The sequence below is a fragment of the Scophthalmus maximus genome, chromosome 5, assembly GCF_022379125.1.
Source record: "Scophthalmus maximus strain ysfricsl-2021 chromosome 5, ASM2237912v1, whole genome shotgun sequence".
In the NCBI taxonomy this organism is placed as follows: Eukaryota; Metazoa; Chordata; class Actinopteri; order Pleuronectiformes; family Scophthalmidae; genus Scophthalmus; species Scophthalmus maximus.
Window position 1 is genome coordinate 27670001 of NC_061519.1, and position 27823 is coordinate 27697823.

At 49.4% G+C, this 27823-nt stretch overlaps 2 protein-coding genes across 3 annotated transcripts in view; both read right to left on the bottom strand.

Moving 5' to 3' along the window:
- The window catches only part of lamc1 (laminin, gamma 1), a 36529-nt gene extending 28538 nt beyond the window's left edge, over window positions 1-7991 (bottom strand). Inside the window, exon 1 of the mRNA XM_047331966.1 lies at window positions 7303-7991. Within this exon, the coding sequence (XP_047187922.1) occupies window positions 7303-7714 (412 nt within the window). The 5' untranslated portion in view covers window positions 7715-7991. The remainder of the gene's footprint in view (window positions 1-7302) is intronic.
- A 4104-nt stretch (window positions 7992-12095) lies between these two features.
- Window positions 12096-27122, bottom strand: dhx9 (DEAH (Asp-Glu-Ala-His) box helicase 9). Of its 2 annotated transcripts, XM_035633145.2 has the most exons (29): window positions 27017-27120; window positions 26667-26795; window positions 25648-25802; window positions 24330-24470; window positions 23768-23879; window positions 23407-23585; window positions 23150-23298; window positions 22004-22050; window positions 19382-19518; window positions 19203-19292; window positions 18969-19130; window positions 18628-18705; window positions 18338-18529; window positions 18087-18228; window positions 17797-17879; window positions 17370-17526; window positions 17192-17289; window positions 16908-17121; window positions 16737-16831; window positions 16060-16133; window positions 15828-15980; window positions 15584-15744; window positions 14997-15108; window positions 14747-14908; window positions 14506-14633; window positions 13496-13725; window positions 13285-13400; window positions 12784-12984; window positions 12096-12694 (listed from the first exon to the last, which is right to left on the bottom strand). In XM_035633145.2, the coding sequence occupies exons 3-29, from the start codon at window positions 25756-25758 to the stop codon at window positions 12379-12381; spliced, it is 3840 nt and encodes a 1279-aa protein (XP_035489038.2). In that variant the 5' UTR covers window positions 25759-25802; window positions 26667-26795; window positions 27017-27120; the 3' UTR covers window positions 12096-12378. The 2 variants fall into 2 exon arrangements, with proteins under 2 accessions (XP_035489038.2, XP_035489037.2); XM_035633144.2 differs by lacking the exon at window positions 26667-26795 and having other exon boundaries at window positions 27017-27122.
- Window positions 27123-27823: the final 701 nt, after the last annotated feature.

Genomic DNA, 27823 nt, shown 5'->3' on the forward strand with positions numbered 1-27823 from the left:
CAGATGAATAATCTCCTGTCGTGTCTGATGGTCAGACTCAGTTTGTCAGGAGACGTGAAGAGAACGTGAACGTTTATGTTTTATGAACATGCGGCTGAACTTTGTCTGAACGTTCGACTTTGAACGCCTTTTTCTGATCCTGACGGAGCACACACACACACACACACACACACACACACACACACACACACAGTATGTTTGGTGACACCAGCTGAGACCACCAGAGGAGCAGACGCCCCGCCCACTCGCCCGGAGGCGTCACCACAGTGGGACGTCAGGAACAAACAACGCCAGAGACAAAGAGTCCCAGCAGGACACACACACACACACACACACACTGAAGCCCCGCCCACATCAGGCCTTTGTCTTCAGTGTGACGTGAACAAGCAGCTTCACTCTCAGGTCACGTGACTCAGGTCCACTGGGCCGCGAGGACAAACTCCTGCGACCGTTCTCCTCCGTCACAGAGCGATGACGTGGGAAAAACGCATCACTGTTGCTATGGTTACGCCTCATCGTCCCCAGGACCTGAAGGAGCGACGTGGTGAACGTCAGAGTTCGAGTCTCGACTCGTCTCAGAACCACAGAACATTTGGAATCCTCTTCAAATGAACCACATCAGTCGAGCGTCGGAGACAAGGACGACGTGAACAGATCAAAGGTTCCATCCAGACACTTTGGTGCAACGTTCAGGTTCACGGTGAAAAACCGCAGCTTCACAGGAGACGAGCAGAGACACAAAATAAAAAATCTACTCAAATTATCTACAAATGTCTGTTCAAAATGTCCTTCAGGCCACACCCCCTGTGAGGTCACAGAAGGTTTCAGTAGAAACATCACAGGTTTTTGTAGGAATCTTCTGTCCTGACGGTTGTGAAGTTCCTCAAGGCTGCAGATGAATCAGTTCTTCATAATGATGCGTTTCCTCTGAGAACCAGAGTCTCGGCTCCGCCCACTGGACCAGGACTAAAATTACCCTGCATGCATCTGCTTGTCCCCGTCTCGTCTCAGACTCTGGTCTGTAATAATAGAACCCCCCCAACTCTCCCGGGGCGATGAATCACTTCCTGAGCAAAGAAAATCACAGAGTCTCAGACCAGGACCGGGAACGGGACCGGGACCGGGAACAGGACCGGGACCGGGAACAGGACCGGGAACGGGACCGGGACCGCCACGCCGCTTTAACACGCTTCAGGTCAGAGGTTGAATTAACCCAGGACAGGAAATACTTGGTTATGTGAGTTATCAGTCAGGTCAAAGGTCGAAAGTCAGCGGTGTGAGTGAACTTTAAGAAAATCAGCAAACGACTTAAACTAAAACCTACAAATTCACCACAACTGTTTACAAACTGCTGGAGTTGTTTTTCAAGGAAAAGTGACAAAGGAGAAACAGGAAGTGTTGATGAAACACGTTCAGTTTCCTGTTCTCCAACTCGTCGCAGTGACCTCGAACGCAGCGGTCTGACAACAGTGATGTCACTTTAATAAACACCAGGCTCCTTTGTCAGTGGCTGGACCGTGTCAGAGGAGACGCTGAGCGGTCACGGTCCCGCCCCCTCATGGCTCCGCCCCCCCCTGACGGCGCTCCGGAGGTTCCTCGAGTCGAAGGTCGTCAGCTGTTCTTCCTCCGTCACTAACTCAACACAGCGGTCACATGACACAATCGTCATCATTACAACAAGACGACATAGACGACCAAGAGACGACATAGAGACGACATAGAGACGACATAGAGACGACAGGGACAACGACATAGAGACGACATAGAGACGACATAGAGACAACATAGACGACCAAGAGACGACATAGAGACGACATAGAGACGACATAGAGACGACATAGAGACAACATAGACGACCAAGAGACGACATAGAGACGACATAGAGACGACATAGAGACGACATAGAGACAACATAGACGACCAAGAGACGACATAGAGACGACATAGAGACGACATAGAGACGACATAGAGACGACATAGAGACGACATAAAGACGACAGGGACAACGACATAGAGACGACATAGAGACGACATGGAGACAACATAGAGACGACCAAGAGACGACATAGAGACGACATAGAGACGACATAAAGACGACAGGGACAACGACATAGAGACGACATAGAGACGACATGGAGACAACATAGACGACCAAGAGACGACATAGAGACGACATAGAGACGGCCAAGAGACGACATAGAGACGACATAGAGACAACATAGAGACGACAGGGACGACCAAGAGACGACATAGAGACGACAGGGACGACATAGAGACGACATAGAGACGACATAGAGACGACAGGGACGACATAGAGACGACAGGGACGACATAGAGACGACATAGAGACGACATAGAGACGACAGGGACGACATAGAGACGACATAGAGACGACATAGAGACGACAGGGACGACATAGAGACGACAGGGACGACATAGAGACGACATAGAGACGACATAGAGACGACAGGGACGACGAGCCCCAACACAAGTTACATTGACTCATCTGAGCAGAGAGGAGTCGACCACGAGACGCAGTGTGACGTCATGACATCATGACCACGACACTTACGAATTCTCTTTTAATCAAAAAATCTGTTGGTTTATGATTCAAAATCCTGAGTTAAACGAGATACACAAAGTCACAAACTGTACGAAACAGAAGAACTGACGAGCGACTGACGGGTGACTGACGTCACTTCTACAGACGACAGACTCATTTATATATTTATCTTTAGCTGCTGTTGATCAAAATGTTTTTATGATCCATAACTTTAATTCTCACAGACTCGTTCGTCCATCTGGACTGAAGCCTGATTTTAACACGAGTCCACACGTGACCCTGAACGCACCACAGGCCTTTTCATTAACACACAGCAACAGGAAGAATGCGTGTGTGTGTGTGTGTGTGTGTGTGTGTGTGTGTGTGTGCGTGTGTGTGTGTGTGTGCGTGCGTGTTGACAGGTAAATAAAGACTCTGCAGCAGCTGCTCACTCACCTGAAACATCAGAAGTTTCTTTCACATCTGTAATTACTCACGAACAGGGAAAAGTTTCAGACTGTAAAACTATTTTAAACAGTGGTGACGATGACGTGTGTGTGTACGTGTGTGTGTGTGTGTGGGGGGGGGGGGGGGCAGACAGTAGTGACCACACAGGCAGAATAATCCTCCTCCTCAGTGTTTAAGAAAGAAACAAAGAGGTTTGTGAGGAGCTGAGGAGGCGGAGCCTCTGATCTCCTGATAGGACAACCCCCCCCCATGGGGGGTCTTCTCACAGACTTGCCTCAGCTCTGGAGAAAAGTCTGAATTTCCCGACTCGGAGCTTCAGACCTGAAGGTGACGTTCCTGAGCAGGAAGTCACTGTCTGGTTTCAGATCGGGCTCATTATTATTTTCAGACAGAGTGAGACGTCGCCTCGGGCTCCAAGTTTTAATCAAAGCCGCTGCAGTGATTTATGGGTAATCACTCTGTTTGTGAAACATCGACTGTCTGCGGGAAAAAACAGCTTCACGACTAAACCACAACGTTTCCTCTGGTTGACGAGAACGACTGAAACTTTGTGAGCGACGTTTATGAACGTTTGAAAATCAACGTGATGTCAGAAACGACGCGGTGAAGAGACGACAGACAAAATAAAGACGGACGTCACGACGGTGAAGACGATCACAGACATTCTGCCTAAATAAAAAGTCATGGCCAATTCTTATCGCAGACGAGTCACCTCGACATGCAGACGACGACGGCGGTGAGCTCCGAGGTCACAGAGATGTCTGAGGGGGCCGCGAACGCCTCGCTGAGACGCTTCCCTGTCTGAGGAGGCCCGTCAGCTCTGACCTCTGACCTACAGGATGAACACGTCTGGTTGTGAAGGAGACGACAACATGACGCCGTGTACTGCGTCTCAGACGCCATTGCCCAGTGTTGGAAACCACGATGACACATCAGAGACAGTAGTGCATTGTGGGAACAGCCAGTGTCTCAAGCCTGGAGCTGCTCTGGGACCAGCTGTTGTAAATTATACCAATCTGAGGGGGGGAGGGGGGTCATCTGGTGCGGACTCATTGTTTGGTGTCGGAGGAATGAGCTCAGCGTGGGAAACTGGGATGTGAGAGATTACGAGAGCTGCACAGCTGGACCGCCGCTCTGGAGAGCAGCTGATGACTCGCTCGCTCACTCACTCACTCACTCACGCACACACACTTTCAAAGAACCACTCAGGAACTGAGGCAAGTAAGCCCCGCCCCCATCCAGACCAGCTGTTGTCACCTGACTCGGATCAACCTCACGTTTCTACGGCAACACGTTCCCTCATGTTTGTACACTAAAATTATTCTTCACTAGATAACGAGGCCTCGCTGACGTGGTGATGTCATCAGACAGGCCCCGCCCACCAACAGTGGTTTTATGATTCATTCATCGGATGTGTCTCCTCGTCTGTGATTGACCAAACTGAATCTTGTCTGTGAATCTAAACTTCTCCTTCGTTCAACATCTGGAGGACGACGAGTCTTTATGAAACCGGTCGGTTCAGTTCAGACTGACCCCCCCCCTCCCCCGTCTCTTTGCGCCCTCAGCCCCCGACTCAACGCCGCCGTCGAGTCCGGACACGTTGCAGCGACTTCAAACAGAGATGAGCAGATCTGAGGTGAAGACTCAGTCTGAACGTTATCGTCCTCAGACACAACGAGGCCTTCGCATCGAACCTTCACCGACACTCGACTGTGACGGTGTCGTCATGACGAGGGGCGGAGTCAGAGGATCATTTCCTGTAGAGTTACAAGCTGATGTTTAATTTTTCTTTAAAGAAGAAAAAACTAAATTTATTTTCTCACAGCATCGTGTTGACCTCTGACCTCTGGCTCTTCTCTGACAGTCGGTTAAAAATCATTTTTGGCAGAAAAGGTCAAAATATTTAGAATCTTCCAAACAGGAAACTTAAAGATTGAACAAACAGCCGCAGGACGACTTCCTGTCCAGACGACAAACATTAAATAAACTCACAACCGCAGCAGCTGTAACCAAAACTTCACACTCTGCTGGACACAAGGACGATGTTATCCAGAAATCCTGCAGAGACAAACTGACAACGACACTCGCAACAACTACAACGACACTCGCAGTAACTACAACGACACTCGCAGTAACTACAACGACACTCGCAACAACTACAACGACACTCGCAGTAACTACAACGACACTTGCAGTAACTACAACGACACTCGCAACAACTACAACGACACTCGCAGTAACTACAACGACACTCGCAACAACTACAACGACACTCGCAGTAACTACAACGACACTCTCAACAACTACAACGACACTCGCAGTAACTACAACGACACTCGCAGTAACTACAACGACACTCGCAGTAACTACAACGACACTCGCAACAACTACAACGACACTCGCAGTAACTACAACGACACTCGCAGTAACTACAACGACACTCGCAACAACTACAACGACACTCGCAGTAACTACAACGACACTCGCAGTAACTACAACGACACTCGCAACAACTACAACGACACTCGCAGTAACTACAACGACACTCGCAACAACTACAACGACACTCGCAGTAACTACAACGACACTCTCAACAACTACAACGACACTCGCAGTAACTACAACGACACTCGCAACAACTACAACGACACTCGCAACAACTACAACGACACTCGCAGTAACTACAACGACACTCGCAGTAACTACAACGACACTCGCAGTAACTACAACGACACTCGCAACAACTACAACGACACTCGCAACAACTACAACGACACTCGCAGTAACTAAAACGACACTCGCAACAACTACAACTACACTCGCAGTAACTAAAACGACACTCGCAACAACTACAACGACACTCGCAGTAACTACAACCAGACCAACATCAACTACGGCCAGACAAACATTGAACTTTTGTTTGAAAAATGATTTAAACGATTGATAACCACGAGTTTCAGATGATTTCCTGTTGGTCAGATCCTTGTGGGCTCACGTCTCCTGGTCTTTGTGCTGGACGTCCTGACTTCACACACCCGAACAAAGAACCAGGCCTGATCTCTAATCAACAGACGGACGGCAACACCACAATGGAAACGCGGCCTCGGGGCGGGAAAACCTGCGGCGTGTAATCAGAGGCGTTTCATCCGAGAGCGGCGCTCAGCACCTGAGGCCTCGCCGCGACTCACCCGCTCAGGAATTCATCCCTGTTAGAAACAGGCGGCACAAATAGAACTCAGGTATTTTTAAAAGGCCGAGTCACAGACGGACGACGCGTCTGATTGGTCGCTCAGAGTCCACGTCACACACATCCTCACTGTCGTATTAATAATATAAATAACTGACTGATCATTTGATCAACTCATTTTCACTTTCATATCACACAAATCACAGACGGAAGAAATCAATCAGAACGATTGATCCATCGTCAAAGTCACTGATTGATCAACTGATTACAAGTCTAATTTTAGGATATTTGAAGCCTTTAAGAGACAAAAACAGACAGAGACAGACAGAGAGACAGACAGACAGAGAGACAGACAGACAGACAGAGACAGACAGACAGACAGATACAGACAGACAGACAGACAGACAGACAGAGAGAGACAGACAGACAGATACAGACAGATACAGACAGATACAGACAGACAGACAGATACAGACAGACAGAGACAGACAGACAGACAGACAGACAGAGACAGACAGACAGACAGACAGACAGAGACAGACAGACAGACAGATACTGACAGACAGACAGAGAGAGACAGACAGAGAGATACAGACAGAGAGACAGACAGACAGACAGATACAGACAGACAGACAGACAGAGAGAGACAGACAGACAGATACAGACAGACAGAGACAGACAGACAGACAGACAGACAGAGACAGACAGACAGACAGACAGACAGAGACAGACAGACAGATACTGACAGACAGACAGAGAGAGACAGACAGAGAGATACAGACAGAGAGATACAGACAGAGAGACAGACAGACAGACAGATACAGACAGACAGACAGATACAGACAGATACAGACGGGACAACTGGACCACAGCTGGTGTGATGTGTTTAAGGCCGATGGGACACATCAGTTCACACCCCCCCCCCCCCTCCTCCTCCATGCTGCAGTTAAAGGTCGGATTTTTCTCAAACTTTTCATCAGTTGCAGCTGTGACGTCATGAACCAGAACTGTTCTCTGATTTTAAACATCTGATGTTCTGAACTCTGTGACTTTTATGAAACATGACTTCTGTTTTGTTTGGCGCCATGAAGCGATCGGTCCTTACCGAGGTGCAGGGTGAGGTTGATGGCGCTCGGGTACTGGACCCCCGCCAGCATGGTCTGGCTCTGCCACCAGGTGGTGTCCTGCTGGTTGTTGTAGTCCGTCAGGTCCGCCGCGCTGTGGTGGTTCCGCGCGTCGCGCGCGTCGCAGATGTGGCACGACTTGGTGACGCCGGTGGCGCCGGTCTGGACGCAGTACTCCTCGGGCGGGGAGCCGCAGGTGTTGGTCGCCACCACCGTCACGTTGAACGCGGCGTTCACGAACTCGGGCATGCAGCGCTGCGCGCGGCGCTGCTCGTCCACACACTCGTCCATGGCGGCGCGGGCGCACAGCAGCAGGCTGAGGGCCGCCAGGGCCGCCAGGGGCCCCGGGGGGCCCGGGGGGCCCGGGGCCCCGCTCACCGACCGAGCGCGCATCGCTGCCCGGTGCTGCTCCTCCGACACGAGAACCTCTGCGGCTGCGACGCGGAACTTCTTTCCGCTGAACTTCGTGCAAAGTTTTTGCCGCAACTCTCCGGTAACCGACAGATGCCGAGCAGCGGAGGAAGGTTCGGGACGGTTCGGCCGCGTCCAGAGGCTCGTGTCCGGCGGGGCGGTGCGGGCGGTGCGGGCGGTGTGCGGGTCTCTGCTCGGGCCTCAGCTCTTTGTGTCCGCCGCCATCAACCGACTCCAGACTACACCCAGTCCGCTACTGCGCATGTCCGAGGCGCACAGGACGCTCCGGAAACTCCCGAGTCCCGAGTCAGGAAGTTCAGGAGAAGATGGAGCCGAAGTTTCACACACACACACGCACACACGCAAAAACACACACACCAACTCACGCGCGCACACAAACTCACACACACACACACACACACACACCAACTCGGAATAATATCGGAACAATATCGGAACACACACACATCGTGTGTGTTCCGATATTGTTCCGATATTATTTTAAAATGTTTATAAATTTTTATGATAGATCCTCAGACGTTGTTTTATGACCAAGAAATTAAACTGATGTTTGATATTTTACAGTTTAACTATAAACTTTATTTTAAATAAGTAAAACAGAAATCTCAAAAATAAAGAACTAGAATCAATAAAATAAAACAGTTATGTAAAATATAAACATGAACGTTCGTCTCATCTTTTCATTCTGTTAAACAATTGTTTTCACTTCAGAAAAAAACACACATTCTGTCTGTGAAAGACTGAGTGATGATGTCATATTCACATTTATTAATCTGCCAAAACAAAAAGATGATCTCATGATTCTGATTCACGAGTATTTTTAACATTTGCCACTTGCTTTTGTTTTTGTGACAAAACACTCTCAGATTAATTTCTTGAGCATTTTTCTGATTTCTTCATAAATTATTATTATTATAATGATTATGATTTTTCTGCCTGTTTCCTGTTTCCATGCTGCTGAAAGTCAAAGTGAGTGAAACTGAATCTCCACACTTACATCAGATGATTAGTTCAGAGGCTGCTTGTCCATCTGTCAATCATCTGTCAATCATCTGTCAATCATCTGTAGCTTTTATTAGAGTTCAAACGTGAAACTCTGAGCTGAACCATATTCCTAAAGTGATATTAATAAAGAGTAAATGTTACGACTTCACTGAAGGTTTGTGAGATGATTCTGGATTTAATCAGAAGAACAGATGATGATGATGATGATGATGATGATGATGATCAGATGAATGAGGCGTTAACACACAGTTCAGCTCTGATTAGATCTTCATCATCTTCATAATCATCACCACCACCACAGGTCAAAGGTCAGAGGTGAGTCCTGCCTGTGACAAACTCACTTCATCACTTTTCTTCTTCTCATCCTGAACTTTTCTTTTTTCTTTTTTGACAGTTTTTGTTCAACGTCGTCAATGAACCAATCGGAGACGTCGGGGATTCGTACAAATAAAACTTTATTCAGAGGAACATGTTGGATTTGTACAGAAGCTCATTTCTGAACATTTGATTTAAAACCTTTTTGAAATAATGAGTTTGAACCTTCAAACATTTATTGAAATAAAACAACGATGTTTGATTATTATATTCTGATTACGTATAATGTTTGAGAAACTTTCTCACCGTGATCACATCGGCACAAATGAACTTCCATTTGTCTGACACTTTCTAAATTAAATCAGTGAACAGATCAAATCTTCTGATGATGAATGAAAGTTGATTAGTTTATTTATTTAAGGTAAAGATTAGAATAGATTAAAATTATCCACTGAGACAGAAATACAGATGTTAAGTCAACAATAAAACTGTATCTGTTTTGTATTGAAAAGTTTTCATGAAAACCAAATAAACTGGATCTTTGAAAGGTCCCGTGAGGAGTTTTGTTCTCGGGCAGTTAAATGAATGAGAATCATCTCCTACTGTAATTCATCTCCTATTGTAATTCATCTCCTATTGTAATTCATCTCCTACTGTAATTCCTCTCCTACTGTAATTCATCTCCTACTGTAATTCATCTCCTACTGTAATTCCTCTCCTACTGTAATTCATCTCCTACTGTAATTCCTCTCCTACTGTAATTCATCTCCTACTGTAATTCATCTCCTACTGTAATTCATCTCCTAATGTAATTCATCTCCTACTGTAATTCCTCTCCTACTGTAATTCATCTCCTATTGTAATTCATCTCCTATTGTAATTCATCTCCTATTGTAATTCATCTCCTACTGTAATTCATCTCCTACTGTAATTCATCTCCTATTGTAATTCATCTCCTACTGTAATTCATCTCCTACTGTAATTCATCTCCTATTGTAATTCATCTCCTACTATAATTCATCTCCTACTGTAATTCATCTCCTATTGTAATTCATCTCCTACTATAATTCATCTACTACTGTAATTCATCTCCTATTGTAATTCATCTCCTAATGTAATTCATCTCCTACTGTAATTCATCTCCTATTGTAATTCATCTCCTACTGTAATTCCTCTCCTACTGTAATTCATCTACTGTAATTCCTCTCCTACTGTAATTCCTCTCCTACTGTAATTCCTCTCCTACTGTAATTCATCTACTGTAATTCCTCTCCTACTGTAATTCATCTACTGTAATTCCTCTCCTACTGTAATTCCTCTCCTACTGTAATTCCTCTCCTACTGTAATTCATCTACTGTAATTCCTCTCCTACTGTAATTCATCTCCTACTGTAATTCATCTCCTACTGTAATTCATCTCCTATTGTAATTCCTCTCCTACTGTAATTCATCTCCTACTGTAATTCATCTCCTATTGTAATTCATCTCCTATTGTAATTCCTCTCCTACTGTAATTCATCTCCTACTGTAATTCCTCTCCTACTGTAATTCATCTCCTATTGTAATTCATCTCCTACTGTAATTCATCTCCTACTGTAATTCATCTCCTATTGTAATTCATCTCCTACTGTAATTCATCTCCTACTGTAATTCATCTCCTACTGTAATTCATCTCCTACTGTAATTCATCTCCTATTGTAATTCCTCTCCTACTGTAATTCATCTCCTAATGTAATTCATCTCCTACTGTAATTCATCTACTGTAATTCATCTCCTACTGTAATTCATCTACTGTAATTCCTCTCCTACTGTAATTCCTCTCCTACTGTAATTCATCTACTGTAATTCATCTCCTACTGTAATTCATCTACTGTAATTCATCTCCTACTGTAATTCATCTCCTACTGTAATTCATCTACTGTAATTCATCTCCTACTGTAATTCATCTCCTACTGTAATTCATCTACTGTAATTCATCTCCTACTGTAATTCATCTACTGTAATTCCTCTCCTACTGTAATTCCTCTCCTACTGTAATTCCTCTCCTACTGTAATTCATCTCCTACTGTAATTCCTCTCCTACTGTAATTCATCTCCTACTGTAATTCCTCTCCTACTGTAATTCCTCTCCTACTGTAATTCCTCTACTGTAATTCCTCTCCTACTGTAATTCCTCTCCTATTGTAATTCATCTACTGTAATTCCTCTCCTACTGTAATTCCTCTCCTACTGTAATTCCTCTCCTATTGTAATTCCTCTCCTACTGTAATTCCTCTCCTACTGTAATTCCTCTCCTACTGTAATTCCTCTCCTACTGTTACTCTGTAAGAGTGTTGTCTATCATCTTCTCAGTAGGATTGGTCTTTTCTAACGCAGAGCTTCTGTTTTTTTATTTTATTTCTTTTTAATTTATTGAAGTTCTTTACTTTAATATTTTTTTCCATAAACTTTATCATTCTTTTACTTGTTTTGAATCCCAGACTGTTCTAAACTGAGTTGAACAAGCTGATCTCGCTCTCAGACAACATGTTATGGCTTCATCAATCAGCTGTTAACATTCTTCAGGACGCTCGCTCATAAATAATTTATCCACAACATTCCTTTTTTTCAATCAAACTCCCTGTGGCTCCTCCATGTCGACTGAGGGGCCCCTCTACAGGACGGGGCCCCAGATCACAGGCCCCTGAGAGGAACCAGGGGCCCACTTCAAACTGGTCTGTACTTTTAACCACTGGTCTTGACAGTGGCTCAGAGCAGTGGCGCCCCCTGCTGGTCGCCTGCTGCTTCTACAAGCTGAACATCAGTTGATTCACATCTCACATGAATCCAGACGTGATCTCGTCTCCGGGAGAAGATTCTCTGATGTGACCTTCGACCTGCCGGAGGTCGAGAGCATCCTCGTCCTTCACAAAGGGGCAGAGCCAGGAACAAGATTTAAGTTTTCTTTTTAACATTTGTTAGTTTTTCAGTGAGTATTATAATAATTTAATGAAAGAAAGAAAAAAAGAATCTGATGCAAGAATCAAATGTCAAAGATTTATTGATAATCATAATCAAACGGACAAATATCAGCTGAGATCAAACAGTTTCTACATCACACGATTCTATGTTGTTTTCTACTGACGGACACATCTTCATCATCATCATCATCTTCATCATCATCATCATCATCTCACTACACATTAACATAAAGTGATTTTGTAGAAACATGATAATTGATGACGTCACCGGTCGGGACTCTAACCCGCAGCCTCTGGCACCTGAGACAGACGCTCTGATGAGGATGAAAAGTAGATGATGTCACTTTAATAACCTCCTCTAAACCCGCCCCCTCCTCCTCCACCCCCCCCTCTATAGCCTCCTCCCACGTAAGCCCCACCTCCCCTGTAACCCCCTCCCCCTCTGTAGCCCCCTCCCCCTCCTCCATAGCCCCCACCTCCCCTGTATCCTCCTCCCCCTCTGTAACTCCCTCCCCCCCCACCATAAGCCCCTCCCCCTCTGTAACCCCCACCTCCCCTGTATCCTCCCCCTCCTCGATAGCCCCCTCCTATGTAGCCGCCTCCTCCTCCTCCTCCTCCATCGAAGCGTCCCATCTTCGGAGGTCGAGGTCCGTCTCCCATCCTGAAGAGACAACACACAGATCAGTTTCACCGTGCGTGCGTGCGTGCGTGCGTGCGTGCGTGCGTGCGTGCGTGCGTGCGTGCGTGCACCTCTGCGTGCTGCTCGTCAGGTGCAGTCCAGTGGCCGTGGGCCTCGACACATGTCTGATGGCGTCGAGGAGTCTCTGGTTCCCAGGATCCATCTGTCTGATGAACTCTGGGTCTTTGGTCACTTCCACCACCAGCGCCTCCAGCGCCGCCCGCAGCGCCAAGATGGCCCCGCCCACCTCGTGAGGGATCCTCAGTTTGATCCTGGACGACGACATCCTCATCATCATCACTTCACAAAGTTAGTGTTTCACAAAATAACAATAAAATTAAATGAACTGAATTAGTTGAGGCCCAAGATCCAAGATGGCATCTGGGCTCACAGGGAGACGAGTCAGTAGCTCGTAAGATCAGTGACTGTTACGGGACGTTTGTCCGCACGTGTCAGTGTTACAATGATATTTGACATTATGTTTTACTGCTTATTTGAACAATAAGGGACCCAGGGTTGATCCCTGAGGAACCTCAGGATCATCGCGTTAGAACGCGTGTCGCGCCACTCACCAGTCGTCAAGCTCCACCACGTCTCCGTCGGAGCTGACCTTCTTGCAGGCGAACAGCAGCAGCTGCAGCGGACTCACTAGCGTCATCCCTTTGGCCGAGATCGCTCTGGTGCGGATCTGAGGCGGCGACAACACACGTCAAAACAACTGTGTTGTTTCCTTGATGACACAGACACGTAAAAACAACGGCGGCTGCGTGAGACACGTCGTACCTTCTCGCTGAAGACGAAGAAGGGTGAGGGGTAGGCCATGTCGTGGCTGCTGAACGGACAGTTGACGGACGACTTGTGGATCAGGGCGTTTCGCCCCTCGGTCGTCAGGATCTTCCTCTTCTCTTTGTGGTAACACACGTTCGGGTAAGAGCCGAAGGTCAGAAGAGAAATCACCACGTCAAGGTGGTGGTCCTGTCCCACGGCGCTGAACACCTGAGTCATCAGGCTCTCTGGGGTGGGGGGGTGGGGGTGGGGGAGGAAGAGGAAGAAGAAGGAGAGGAAGAGGAGGAGGAGGAAGAAGAAGAGGAGGAGCAGGAGGAGGAAGAAGAAGAAGAGGAGGAAGAGGAGGAGGAGCAGGAGGAGGAAGAAGAAGAAGAGGAGGAAGAGGAGGAGGAGGAGGAAGAATAGGAGGAAGAAGAAGAATAAGATGAGGAAGAAGAGGAGGAGGAGGAAGAAGAGGAGGAAGAGCAGGAGGAGGAAGAGCAGGAGGAGGAGGAAGAAGAAGAAGAGGAGGAAGAAGAAGAAGAGGAGGAGGAAGAAGAAGAGGAGAAGGAGGAGGAGGAGGAAGAGCAGGAGGAGGAAGAGAGAGGAGGAAGAGGAGGAGGAGGAAGAGCAGGAGGAAGAAGAAGAGGAGGAAGAGGAAGAGCAGGAGGAGGAGGAAGAAGAAGAAGAGGAGGAAGAAGAGGAGGAGGAGGAAGAAGAAGAGGAGGAAGAAGAGGAGGAGGAGGAAGAGCAGGAGGAGGAGGAAGAAGAAGAAGAAGAAGAGGAAGTTAAATGAACTGAATTAAAGTTGAGGCTCTGATCATCAGATCCAAGATGGTGCCCAGGCTCACAGGGAGACGAGTCAGAAGCTTTATTCAGACTCGATAGTAACGGGACGTTTGTCCGCGTGTCGTCAGGGTAACGATGATATTTGACATTATGTTTCCTGATGATTTGAACATGAAGGGTTCCAGGGTTCATCCCTGAGGAACCTCAGGATCATCAGGTGTTAGAACCCGTTCCGGTACCTTCAGGGAACCCGGCGTTCACCAGGATGTCCTTCAGCTGGACCTTGGCCTCCCAGGTCATCCTCAGGGTCGACATGTTCAGACGCTTGTGATCACAGAAGCGACTCTCTGCCTCCTCGCCGTTGATCCTGAGCAGGAAGATAAAGACCAGGTCACAGTCACGGACAGACCGACAGTGACGTCACATTCACGTCAATTAAAAGTGACTGGTGATTAGCCCAGCCCCCCCGATGAGCCCGACCTGACGTCGTCCCAGGCCTGGAACACGGACAGCAGCGCCACGTGGTCGGAGAAACGACCGCCAGCGAAGTTCCTGTGGACGAAGCCGAGACGCTTCCCCTCGCTGACGAACGGCTCCGCGAAGCATGAGGCGGCCGAGATGGTGCACATGGCATCGCCGACGCTGGAGGGACGCACACAAACACACATGAATGACCACGCCCACAGGAAGTGACCGCGTCATGTGAATAGTTCAGAGGAGAGACACCGACTGGAAGATGCAGCCCATGATCATCATCTTCCCCAGACGAGGCTCGATGGGGAGTCGAGCCAGGATCCGACCCAGAGGAGTGAGCTCGTCGTTAGAGTCCAGAGCGTCCAGCTCTGCCACACACACACACACACACACACACACACACACACACACACACACACACACACACACACACACACACACACACACACACACACACACACACACACACACACACACACACACACACACACACACACACACACACACACACACACACGTCTTCTTATTATATTATTATTGGGAAGGTTTTTACGAATCTCGATGTTTCACCATGAAACAGGAAGTCGTAACACACACAGCGCCGCCTACTGGCAATCTAATAACCCTTGTGTGACAACCTTCTTTATGTTTTGATGAAATGTAAATGTTGTGGTTCACGAGCACGATGATGCACGTTTCAACGGTTTTCCCCAGCGTCACATGGTGGAAACAGGAAGTGCGAACGCCCGTTCAACGCTGCTTTAAATACTTAATGTGTTAAATGTTCCTAGATAACATAGCACCTGGCACGTCACTGTGTGTGTGTGTCTGTGTTAGTCGTACCCCTCAGGGTGTGTTCGGCCTCGATGACAGCGTCCAGTGGCGGCGGCTCGATGGCCTTGGACAGGAAGTGGCCGATGGCTCCGAGCCGCAGCAGCTTGATACTCAGAGCGACTTCGTGCAGCGGCGTCCTGAAGATCTCCGGAGTCATGTGAGTCTCCAGCCTGCAGAGACACGACACACGTCTCACATCACACTGACAACAGCTCCTAGTCAGAGGTCAGGGGGCAGAGGTCGGAGGTCGTACCTCTGGAAGCGGGCGTGGCTGCAGAGGTGGAAGCAGAACCCGGGTCGCACTCGGCCGGCCCGGCCTTTCCTCTGCTCCAGGTTGGTCTTGGAGCCCCAGACGGTGGCGTAGTTAGTCATGTTGTTGTGGGATGTGAAGAGTTTCACCTTCTGCCTGAAACACAAACACAACGTGACCTTTGACCTCAGAGCTGACCTTTGACCTGAGACCTGACCCCGACGCGCTCACTCACTTGCAGGAGTCGATGACGTAGACAACGTCGTTGATGGTGATACTTGTCTCTGCGATGTTGGTCGACAGGATTACCTGCGACGTCCAGACACAGGAGATCAAAACATCTTCTTCTTCATCTTAAACTGATCTAATGTAATTTAATCTGATCTAAGCTGATAAAATGTAATTTCATCTAATCTAATCTGATCTAATATAATTTAATCTGATCTAATATAATGTATTTTCATCTAATCTAATCTGATATAATGTAATTTAATCTAATCTGATCTGACCTAATTTGATGTAATCTGATGTGATATAATCTGATTGGATCTAAAGTAATTTAATTTTATGTCATTTAATCAGATCTAATATAATATGATGTAATAAAATCTGATTTGAGCTAATTTGATGTGATATAATCTGAGATAATATGGTGTAATATAATCTGATCTAATCCAATGTAATATAATCTCATCTAATCTGATTGGATCTAAAGTAATTTAATTTTCTGATCTAATGTCAAATAATCCGATTTGATCTAATCTGATACTAGAAGACAAAATAAATTCCTGTCTTTAATCACTGCATCAAGTGATTTACACACACATGACTCAACGCTATTGGCTGCTGGAGACTCCAAATCAATAATCAATATGCTCCACTGATTCACGTTGTGAACACGAGGAATCTCACCTTGGTGATGTCATCAGGAACGGGTTCAAACACGCGGCGCTGCTCCTCGCGGGGGATCTGAGAATGGAGCGGCAGGACCCGGTACCGGTTACTTCCTGCAGAGGACACCCATCAATCAACCAATCGACCAATCGACCAATGGAAAACATACGACTTGGTTTGTATTGGTACCAAAGTGCGGGCTGGCCTCCAGGTGGCGCTGCATGGAGTGGATGAGGTTCCAGCCGGGCAGGAAGACGAGCACGGCCCCGGCGACCTGCAGCGTCTCGATGTAGCGGAGCAGCGACTCCACAAGTTCGAACGACGTCTCCTTCTCGTTCAGCTGAGCCAGAGAGCGCCTCGTCTCCGCAGAGTACTCTGGTCCACAGGTCAGGTTACAGTTGGTCTGTGGGTCAGCAGGAAATGAGACACACACAGGAAACACAAAGTCTGAACTCCAACTGAAGGATTCTTACGTCGTCATCTCCTCCGTCCTCATCTTTGTCCTTCTTCTTTCTGTCCATTGGTGGAGGAACGAAGTTTGTCATCTGGATACAATCCTCCAGGAAGTACTCTGCAGACAGAGAGAGAACGAGAACCATGAGAAACCATTCAGGAGGTCAGGAGGTCAGGAGGTCGTGGGGTCAGACGTACCCTGGACAGTGAAAGTTCGCCCGAACACCTCGATGATGGGGCAGCTGAAGAAGTATTCTCTGAACATGGAGGTGTCGATGGTGGCCGACATGAGGATGACGCGGACCTGAGGGTACGTCTGGACCACGTCTCTGAGGACGACCAACAGGAAGTCCGTCTGCAGGAGGGGGAGGAGTCAAACAAGAACGTGACAAAGGTTCAAACGTCTTGTTTCATGTTGTCGACACAAATCAGAAAAATACACTGTAAAAAATAAAATCAATGTTAATCATGTTTTACTGAATAAAACTTAAAAAATCCTTCAGAATAAAAGTTGATTGACACTGAAGTTCTGACAGACAAAACAGAAACAGTATATATCAGCTAATATATATATATATATATATATATATATATATTTTTACTGTCAGATAATAGATGAACTCACGTTAATGTCTCTCTCGTGGATCTCGTCGACGATCACATGACTGATGCCTCTGATTCCTGCTTCCAGCTTCCGCAGCAGAACTCCTGGAACGACGACACGCTCGTCACCAACACTGTCACAAAACTAATTACACTGCAATTAATACATTGAATGAAATTTAATTAATTAAACTAGCAAACAGGAAGTCTAAATGTTTATGATGTTGCCGTTTCATTCATTGTGTCCAGGGAGCGTCACGTTGACGATGATGACGATGGTTTTAAATTGGATCATTAAGTCTGTTTCCGTACCGACGGTGCAGAAGAGAACGCTGGCGTGCGGTCGGGGGAGGACGGACTCGAAGCGGACGCTGTAGCCGCAGCTCTTCCCGAGATCCTCCCCTCTCTCGTAGGCTACTCTCTCGGCCACCGACACAGCGCTGATCCGTCTGGGCTGCGGAGAGGAATTAGAGTTCAGGTTGTCAAACGGTTTACGTCGTTGAAAAATAGATAGGAGTATTAAACACACTCTTGTCCTCTGAGTGTGGGCCGGCGAGCGTTACCTGGGTGACCACGATGTTGCAGTCAGACGCCCGGCCGCTCTGGACGAAGCGGTCCAGGATGTACTGAGGAACCTGCGTGGTTTTTCCGCAGCCCGTTGCTCCTCTGATGATCACCACCGGGTTGTTCTCGACGGCGTCCATGATCTCCTCCTCGAACTGTTTGACGGGCAGCTGCTCGCGCTGCGCCAGGATCTGAGGGGCCGAGACTTCATTTGTCACTCGTCCACACCGAGGAGGAGCTTCTACACTAACAGCACGTTCAATTTGAAATATGACGCTGAGCCTCCGACCTGCTGCAGGTTCTCGTCCTGTTTCAGCTGGAACATCAGCTCGTCCTGCAGCTCGCCACTGATCTGCTCCGGTGTGCACTGGAACATTCATGACATCACACGAGTCAGAACGACGCGGTGACATACCTTGGGGCCCCGCCTCCTGCGGTTCTCATTATACATTACATTTATTATACATGCTGCCTCCTGGACACGGCTTGGAAGTCATGATATTTATATTCAACATTTATATACAGGAAGGAAGGGAGGGAGGGGGGCAGGAAGGCAGTTAATATGAATCTGGTAATATTAATAAAGATAATAAAAACAAAGGTATATTTATAAAGGTAATAAAAGCTCACGAAGGCGAGCGGCCCCTCGTCGATGTTGCTGCTCGTCCATGGGTTCCAGTTGACCTGCGGCGGCGACCAGGGGATGACCCCGGCGCCGCTCTGCCGCTGAGACGGCTCGAACGTCGCCATCTTGCCCTGGACCAGCGACACGGGGCTGCTGGGGTCAGTGGGCTGCAGAGGTCAGAGGTCAGAGGTTATGTGATGCTGCGAGGTCACTGACGGACGGTCGAGTGTGTGACTCACCGGTGGCGGGATCTGGACTCCAAGCTCCTGGACAACAGCGGCCAGTTGCTGCTGAAGGTCCAGAGACACGTTGACGTCAAACACCGACAACTGGAGACAAAGAAACGCAGCAACGCAACTCATCAACTCAACGTTCCTCAACGTCTCGGAGCTGAAACAGCAGAACGTGGCCGACGTACAGTTTCTCCCTCCTTCTTCTTGGTGACTCCGGAGTACGGCTCCACGACGCCCAGGTGGTAGAGCTGTCGCACCAGAGACAGAGCGCACGACTGCGCCGCCAGCTTCTTGTTGGAGCCGTGCTCTCGAGCAGTGATCCCTGCGGAGCCACACGTGACATCACCACGCTCAACGTTAACACATCCTTCAATCACTTCAACCAGAACATTTCTCATATTAAACATATAAACTGAAGATTCCATGTCGAGGCAGGGAAACTCTGATCAAACATTTTATTAAATGAGGAAGGGAGGGAGGGAGGAGGGAGGAAGGAAGGAAGGGAGGGATGGATGAGGGAGGAAGGAAGGAGGGATGAGGGAGGAAGGAGGGAGGAAGGAGGGGAGGGAGGGATGAGGGAGGGATGGAGGAAGGAGGGGAGGGAGGGATGAGGGAGGAAGGAAAGAAGGGAGGGATGGATGAGGGAGGAAGGAAGGAGGGATGAGGGAGGAAGGAGGGGAGGGAGGGATGAGGGAGGAGGGAGGGATGGAGGAAGGAGGGGAGGGAGGGATGAGGGAGGAAGGAAGGAGGGAGGGATGGAGGAAGGAAGGGATGAGGGAGGAAGGAAGGAGGAAGGAGGGAGGGATGGAGGAAAGAGGGAGGGATGAGGGAGGAAGGAAGGAGGGATGGAGGAAGGAAGGGGGAAGGAGGGAGGGAGGAAGGAGGGGAGGGAGGGATGAGGAAGGAAGGAAGGAGGGAGGGATGAGGGAGGAAGGAAGGAAGGAGGGATGAGGGAGGATGGAAGGAGGAAGGAGGGAGGGATGGAGGAAGGAGGGGAGGGAGGGATGAGGGAGGAAGGAGGAAGGAGGAAGGAAGGATGAGGGAGGAAGGGATGAGGGAGGAAGGAGGGAGGAAGGGATGAGGGAGGGATGGAGGAAGGAGGGGAGGGAGGGATGAGGGAGGGATGGAGGAAGGAGGGGAGGGAGGAAGGAGGGAGGGAGGAAGGAAGGAGGAAGGAGGGAGGGATGAGGGAGGAAGGAAGGAGGAAGGAGGGGAGGGAGGAGGGAAGGAGAGGAGGGAGGAAGGAAGGAGGGAGGGATGAGGGAGGAAGGAAGGAGGGAGGGATGGAGGAAGGAAGGGATGAGGGAGGAAGGAAGGAGGAAGGAGGGAGGGATGGAGGAAAGAGGGAGGGATGAGGGAGGAAGGAAGGAGGGATGGAGGGGAGGGAGGAGGGAAGGAGAGGAGGGAGGAAGGAAGGAGGGAGGGATGAGGGAGGAAGGAAGGAGGGAGGGATGGAGGAAGGAAGGGATGAGGGAGGAAGGAAGGAGGAAGGAGGGAGGGATGGAGGAAAGAGGGAGGGATGAGGGAGGAAGGAAGGAGCGATGGAGGAAGGAAGGGGGAAGGAGGGAGGGAGGAAGGAGGGGAGGGAGGGATGAGGAAGGAAGGAAGGAGGGAGGGATGAGGGAGGAAGGAAGGAAGGAAGGAGGGAGGGATGGAGGAAGGAGGGGAGGGAGGGATGAGGGAGGAAGGAGGAAGGAGGAAGGGGGGGAGGGAAGGATGAGGGAGGAAGGGATGAGGGAGGAAGGAGGGAGGAAGGGATGAGGGAGGGATGGAGGAAGGAGGGGAGGGAGGGATGAGGGAGGGATGGAGGAAGGAGGGGAGGGAGGAAGGAGGGAGGGAGGAAGGAAGGAGGAAGGAGGGAGGGATGAGGGAGGAAGGAAGGAGGAAGGAGGGGAGGGAGGAGGGAAGGAGAGGAGGGAGGAAGGAAGGAGGGAGGGATGAGGGAGGAAGGAAGGAAGTAGGGATGAGGGAGGATGGAAGGAGGAAGGAGGGAGGGATGAGGGAGGAAGGAAGGAGGAAGGAGGGAGGGCTGGAGGAAGGAGGGGAGGGAGGGATGAGGGAGGAAGGAGGAAGGAGGGAGGAAGGGAGGAAGGAGGGGAGGGAGGGATGGAGGAAGGAGGGGAGGGACGAAGGAGGGAGGAAGGAAGGAGGAAGGAGGGAGGGATGAGGGAGGAAGGAAGGAGGAAGGGAGGGAGGGAGGGAGGGAGGGAGGAGGGAAGGAGAGGAGGGAGGGAGGGATGAGGGAGGGATGGAGGAAGGAGGGGAGGGAGGAAGGAGGGAGGAAGGAGGGGGGGGTGAGGGAGGAATGAAGGAGGAAGGAGGGGAGGGAGGGAGGGAGGAGGGAAGGAGAGAAAGGAGGGAGGGATGAGGGAGGAATGAAGGAGGGGTGGGAGGGAGGGAGGGAGGAGGGAAGGAGAGGAGGGAGGGAGGGAGGGATGAGGGAGGAAGGAAGGAGGAAGGAGGGAGGGATGAGGGAGGAATGAAGGAGGGGTGGGAGGGAGGGAGGGAGGAGGGAAGGAGAGGAGGGAGGGAGGGATGAGGGAGGGATGGAGAAAGGAGGGGAGGGAGGAAGGAGGGAGGAAGGAGGGAGGGATGAGGGAGGAATGAAGGAGGAAGGAGGGGAGGGAGGGAGGGAGGAGGGAAGGAGAGGAAGGAGGGAGGGATGAGGGAGGAAGGAAGGAGGAAGGAGGGAGGGATGAGGGAGGAATGAAGGAGGGGTGGGAGGGAGGGAGGGAGGGATGAGGGAGGATGGAACGAGGAAGGAGGGGAGGGAGGGAGGGAGGAGGCGGAGTGGAAATGTTTCTTACTTCTTCCGAGCTGCTTCACAAACAGCTGCATCTCAGCGATGAAGCTCCTGCAGAGATGAACACACGCGTCACGTCATCACGTCCTCTGAGCTTTTCAAAGTAAGAGTCGTGAACAGCAAGAAGAGTGAGACTCACCTGTCGCTCTCTCAGGAGGAGGAGGAGGAGGCCTGTATGTTTTTCTGCCAGACTTGGATGTTAAATGAGCTCTGGTTCCCCGGCTGCTCTGCTCTGCTCTGCTCTGTGTGAACAGTGACACCAGACATCACAACCACACTCCTGAGCCGAGCTGCACCATGACACCATGTTAGTTCATCTAACACAGTCCCATGTTTCCTTCAGTGGTCGTGAGCTCTGGTGTCACCGCCACGTTCACACTCTGACATCAAGTCTGATCTTATCACGCACTGCTTTCATTTCCTTATATGTTTATATATATACATGTGTCAGATCAGTGAGATCTCTGGGGTGTGTGTGTGTCACACTGCGGAGGTCTCTGGGTTCAAAGCAGTCCGGCAGAAAAACATACAGGAACATCCTGAACATGAGAGGGATTTCACACTCTCACACACACACACACACACACACACACACACACACACACACACACACACACACACACACACACACACACACACACACACACACACACACACACACACACACACACACACACACACACACACACACACACACACACACACACACACACACACAAGATCGACTGTCGGAAAATTCACCAATAAACATTTAAATAATTATCAATAATTTCAATCTGTCAAGTCAAACGTGGAATGAAGAAAGGGAGGGAGGAAGGAAAGACAGGAAGCAAGGGAACAAGGAAGGAAGGAGTGACAGGGAGGAAGGAAGGAGGGAGGAAGAATGGAAAGAAGGAAAAGACAGAAAGGAAGGAAGGAAGGAGGGAAGGTAGGAAGGAAGGAAAAGACAGGAAGGAGGGAAGGGAGGAGAAAAGTCAAACGCGGGTAAAAAATAAATCTCTTCTCGTCAAAACGAATTTGTGAATCAGTTTCTGTCGTTTTCATAATAACTGAACTGAATTTTGACATATAGATCATCTAACTACAGATCATCTGACCCGCCCGCACAGACGGAACCAAGTCAGAGAGGATCGAGGGTTCTGGTCCAGACCTGTTGTGGTCCGGTCCCACTTGGCTGTACTTATACTCAGCACTGCTCTTCTCCTTCTGGAAGAACTGGTTCAGACGGGCCTTGGCGTTCTCCAGCGTCCAGTTGCCGTGCAGATTAGCGTTCAGGTCGACCTCCTCCGACTCCAGAGTCTACGATACAGAAACACATCAGTCGCAGGATGATTAATCAAACTCCGATCCTCAGATCTGTTGCGTTCTATCTGTGAACTCAGGAAGACGAGCAGGAAGAAGACGAACCGCCTGTGCTTCCTGTTCGTCTCTCTTGGCGTAGTACTCTGCCAGGTTGGCTCCTCGGTCCCACTGAGCTGCTCCTCCTCGTCCTCCTCCTCGTCGTCCCCACCCCGAGGTCCCGGCTCCGGAGTAACCCAGTCCTGTCACCCCTGGAACCGGCCCACTGACGTCACCGTCTCCTGACACTGACACAGAAACACACGGGATGATTCGACTGACATTTTCATCAAATGTTACTTTTTGAATAAACCAACAAATAGAAATAAATGTACAGTGATTGTGGCGTGTGTGTGTTTGTTAGCACTTGGTGACCTCCGACCTCCACTAAACTAATGTTTCTGCCTCCTGTCGGATGGACTGGTGTTACCTTGCTCGGCCTTCACCACCAGGTGAGGAGGAAGAGGACCGCTGGGGGGCAGGAGCCCGAAGCCGCCACTTCTATCTCCTCCGTCGGGCTGATCGGCGACCGCGGCGCTCGCCTGATGACACAACGGTGAGAGTGAGTTACTGTGGATCTGTCAGTACGACATCAAGATGGTGGTCGAGGCCATGAGTCATGATCATTGCATCAAATATGTCATTGTTTCCTTTATTAATAACTTCCAACAGCTTGTGGCGATGTGTATGTTGGAAATAATTTTTCTATGATTCTAGAGCCCGACACAAATGGATTTTTTGGGGGCCGATTCAGATATCAATACATTGGCCGATATAAATATATAACTCATATCTGTTAATAATATCAGTCGGGCTCTATTTGATTCTTTCATGACTTCAATTCTAAAGACAAAACAATATCAATATCAATAGAAATCACATGTATTATTATTATTGTATTCATACACCAGATTCAGGATTGTTTTCAGATCTGCTATTGAAAATCAAATCAATCTCTTTCCATCTCATAAAAAGAAAAGTTTTTGACAGACCCCCGGCGCCGGGACCTCCGCAGCGCTCATCTCCCCGACCCGGACCAAGTAGTTGACAAAGTCCCGGGCAGCGTTTGTCTGAGCGTCCTTCTTGTTGGTGGAGTTGCCCAACCCCATGTAGTCGAACCCGTCCACTCTCACCTGGACAGACGACAGGTCAGAGAGTCAGAGAGACAGAGAGTCAGAGAGACAGAGAGTCAGAGAGACAGACAGAGAGTAAGAGAGACAGAGAGACAGAGAGTCGGAGAGACAGAGAGTCAAAGAGACAGACAGAGAGTCAGAGAGTCAAAGAGACAGACAGAGAGTCAGAGAGACAGAGAGACAGAGAGTCAAAGAGACAGAGAGTCAAAGAGAGAGAGACAGAGAGTCAAAGAGACAGACAGAGAGTCAGAGAGACAGAGAGTCAAAGAGACAGAGAGTCAAAGAGAGAGAGACAGAGAGTCAAAGAGACAGACAGAGAGTCAGAGAGACAGAGAGTCAAAGAGACAGAGAGTCAAAGAGAGAGAGACAGAGAGTCGGAGAGACAGAGAGTCAGAGAGTCAGAGAGAGAGAGACAGAGAGTCAGAGAGAGAGAGACAGAGAGTCAAAGAGACAGAGAGACAGACAGAGAGTCAGAGAGACAGACAGACAGAGAGACAGAGAGTCGGAGAGACAGAGAGTCAGAGAGACAAAGAGACAGACAGAGAGTCAGACAGAGAGACAGACAGAGAGACAGACAGACAGAGAGACAGAGAGTCGGAGAGACAGAGAGTCAAAGAGACAGTGAGACAGAGTCAGAGAGACAGAGAGTCGGAGAGACAGACAGAGAGTCAGAGAGACAGAGAGTCAGAGAGTCAGAGAGACAGAGAGTCAGAGAGACAGAGAGTCAAAGAGACAGACAGAGAGTCAGAGAGACAGAGTCAGAGAGACAGAGAGTCGGAGAGACAGACAGAGAGTCAGAGAGACAGAGAGTCAGAGAGACAGAGAGTCAGAGAGTCAGAGAGACAGAGACAAAGAGACAGACAGAGAGTCAGAGAGACAGAGAGTCAGAGAGTCAAAGAGACAGAGAGACAAAGAGACAGACAGAGAGTCAGAGAGACAGACAGACAGAGAGACAGAGAGTCAAAGAGACAGACAGAGAGTCGGAGAGACAGACAGACAGAGAGACAGACAGACAGAGAGACAGAGAGTCGGAGAGACAGAGAGACAGAGAGTCAGAGAGTCAGACAGACAGAGAGACAGACAGACAGAGAGACAGAGAGTCAGAGAGTCAGACAGACAGAGAGACAGTCAGAGAGACAGACAGACAGACAGAGAGACGTGACAAAGTAAAACTCACCTCACATACAAACTTCTGCCTGTTTTTGTTTCCCGCCGCCCGGATGTCGTAGCTCGGGGTGAGTTTCTTCTTCCCACACCAGGCGTACAGGAAGTTTTTGATGTCCGCCATGCTGGACTAGGAGGGGGCGTGTCCTCCTCTGTCGACCCCTGAACCTGTAACACGTGACCTGACATGATGCAACAACAGGGTACCGACACATTTCACATTTCAAAATTCCAGACTCCGATTTTCTTCTTTACTGTAGATTTTTCCCCCCCTCTCTCTCTCCCCCTCTCTCTCTCTTCCCCCTCCTCCCTCTCTCTCTCCCTCCCTCTCTCTCTCCCCCTCCCTCCCTCTCCCTCTCTCTCTCTTCCCCCCTCCCCCTCTCTCTCCCCCCTCTCTCTTCCCCCACCTCCCTCTCTCTTCCCCCTCTCTCTCCCTCCCTCTCTCTCTTCCCCCTCCTCCCTCTCTCTCTCCCTCCCTCTCTCTTTTCCCCCTCCTCCCTCTCTCTCTCTCCCTCCCTCTCTCTCTTCCCCCTCTCTCTCCCCCTCTCTCTCTCTCCCTCTCTCTCTCCCCCCCTCCTCTCTCTCTCCCTCCCTCTCCCTCCCCTCTCTCTCTCCTCCCCCTCTCTCCTCCCCCCCTCCTCCCTCTCTCTCTCCCTCCCTCTCTCTCTCTCCCTCCCTCCCTCTCTCTCTTCCCCCTCTCTCTCCCTCCCTCCCTCTCTCTCTCCCTCTCTCTCTCCCTCCACCCTCTCCCCCCCCCCCCCCTCCTCTCTTTCTCCCTCCCTCTCCCTCCCCTCTCTCTCTCCCCCCCTCTCTCTCACCTCCCTCTCTCTTCCCCCTCCTCCCCCTCCCTCTCTCCCTCCCCCTCTCTCTCTCTCTCTCCCTCCCCCCCTCTCTCCCTCCCTCTCTCCCCCTCTCTCTTCCCCCCCTCCTCCCTCTCTCTCCTCTCTCCCTCCCCCCCTCCCTCCCTCCCCTCTCTCTCTTCTCCCTCCCTCCCCCCCTCCGTCGGCTCCAGGACCGGGGCTGAGACGGTACCGGTCCGTGAGGAGGCCTCCGGAGGAGACGGGTCCGTGAGGAGGCCTCCGGAGGAGACGGGTCCGTGAGGAGGCCTCCGGAGGAGACGGGTCCGTGAGGAGGCCTCTGGAGGACACGGGTGATGAGGAGCTGCGGACAGAGCGACTCTCACTCGGTGCAGTTACACATTAGCAGAAAAAACGAGCTCATTCATTCAGTAGCTAATGCTAACGTTAGCATTAGCTACTGAACGGCTCAGTCAGCGGCTCTGCGACGCTTCGCTGACGTCCTTAAAACGTCACACTGCAGGGAACATATTTATAATATATATAGTCGATACATATAATATCTCGTGTTATTGTTTAACTCACAGTCAGTACGATAAAGACCCGAGCGGATCCGAACTTCCGCAACGAGACGCACCACTGGTTTGTTGTGGGCGTGTCCTGTTAGCGACCGGTGCTCTGATTGGTTCTTCTTCCCTGTCTTCTTCTTCTTGAGTTTTTTTTGGAAGTAAGCAACACATTGGTGCATTACCGCCGCCAGCGGTAATGCACATTACTTTGTCTAAGAAGTATCTTAGACATTACTTTGTCTAAGATACTGAAATATGACTTGATCTCTGATTGGTTATCGTCGGGGCAAGAATATCACGGTGTTGTCATTTATCATTACTGTTACACTTCAGACCCGAGACACAGTTATTAGGGCCCGAGCTCCACCGACAGTCAGAGCGAGGACCTGTTGTAATCACAGGAATTCTTCTTCTTCTGACAAAATAATTGCTAGTTTGAGACACTAAACGAGCTGCCCGAAGATCTGCCCACGCACCAGAACCAGTGACACTTTTTATATTGTTGGGCCAGAATGACTCCATAGAGCCACTTACCACAAGGTCCACAGCCCTCAAAATTGATGAACGAAAGTTGGTAGACGCGTGGATCACATCAAGACCTATGAAAAAGCCCTGGTCACCATCACCTCCAACTAACAGGAAGTCGTCCATTTTCATTTAATGGATCAGATTTGGCGTGTTTTGGATATTTTCAGATTTTCATCATACTTCGACCAACTCTTTTGACATATTTTACAATAGCCACTTAAAATTTGGTGAGTGTCATCTCAAGACCTGTGGGATGAAAAGTTATCAAAAGCTTGTAATTATCATTATAATTGTT

Bases quoted from the DNA above. Each gene is read 5' to 3' on its own strand.
- dhx9 (XM_035633144.2), bottom strand. From the start codon at position 25,758: ATGGCGGACATCAAAAACTTCCTGTACGCCTGGTGTGGGAAGAAGAAA. The intron at 15,981-16,059 runs GTGAGTGAGCGC...TTTGTGTTTCAG, and splicing joins TACGTCATCGACTCCTGCAA to GCAGAAGGTGAAACTCTTCA. The intron at 14,909-14,996 runs GTCGGTGTCTCT...GCGTCCCTCCAG, and splicing joins ATCATGGGCTGCATCTTCCA to CGTCGGCGATGCCATGTGCA.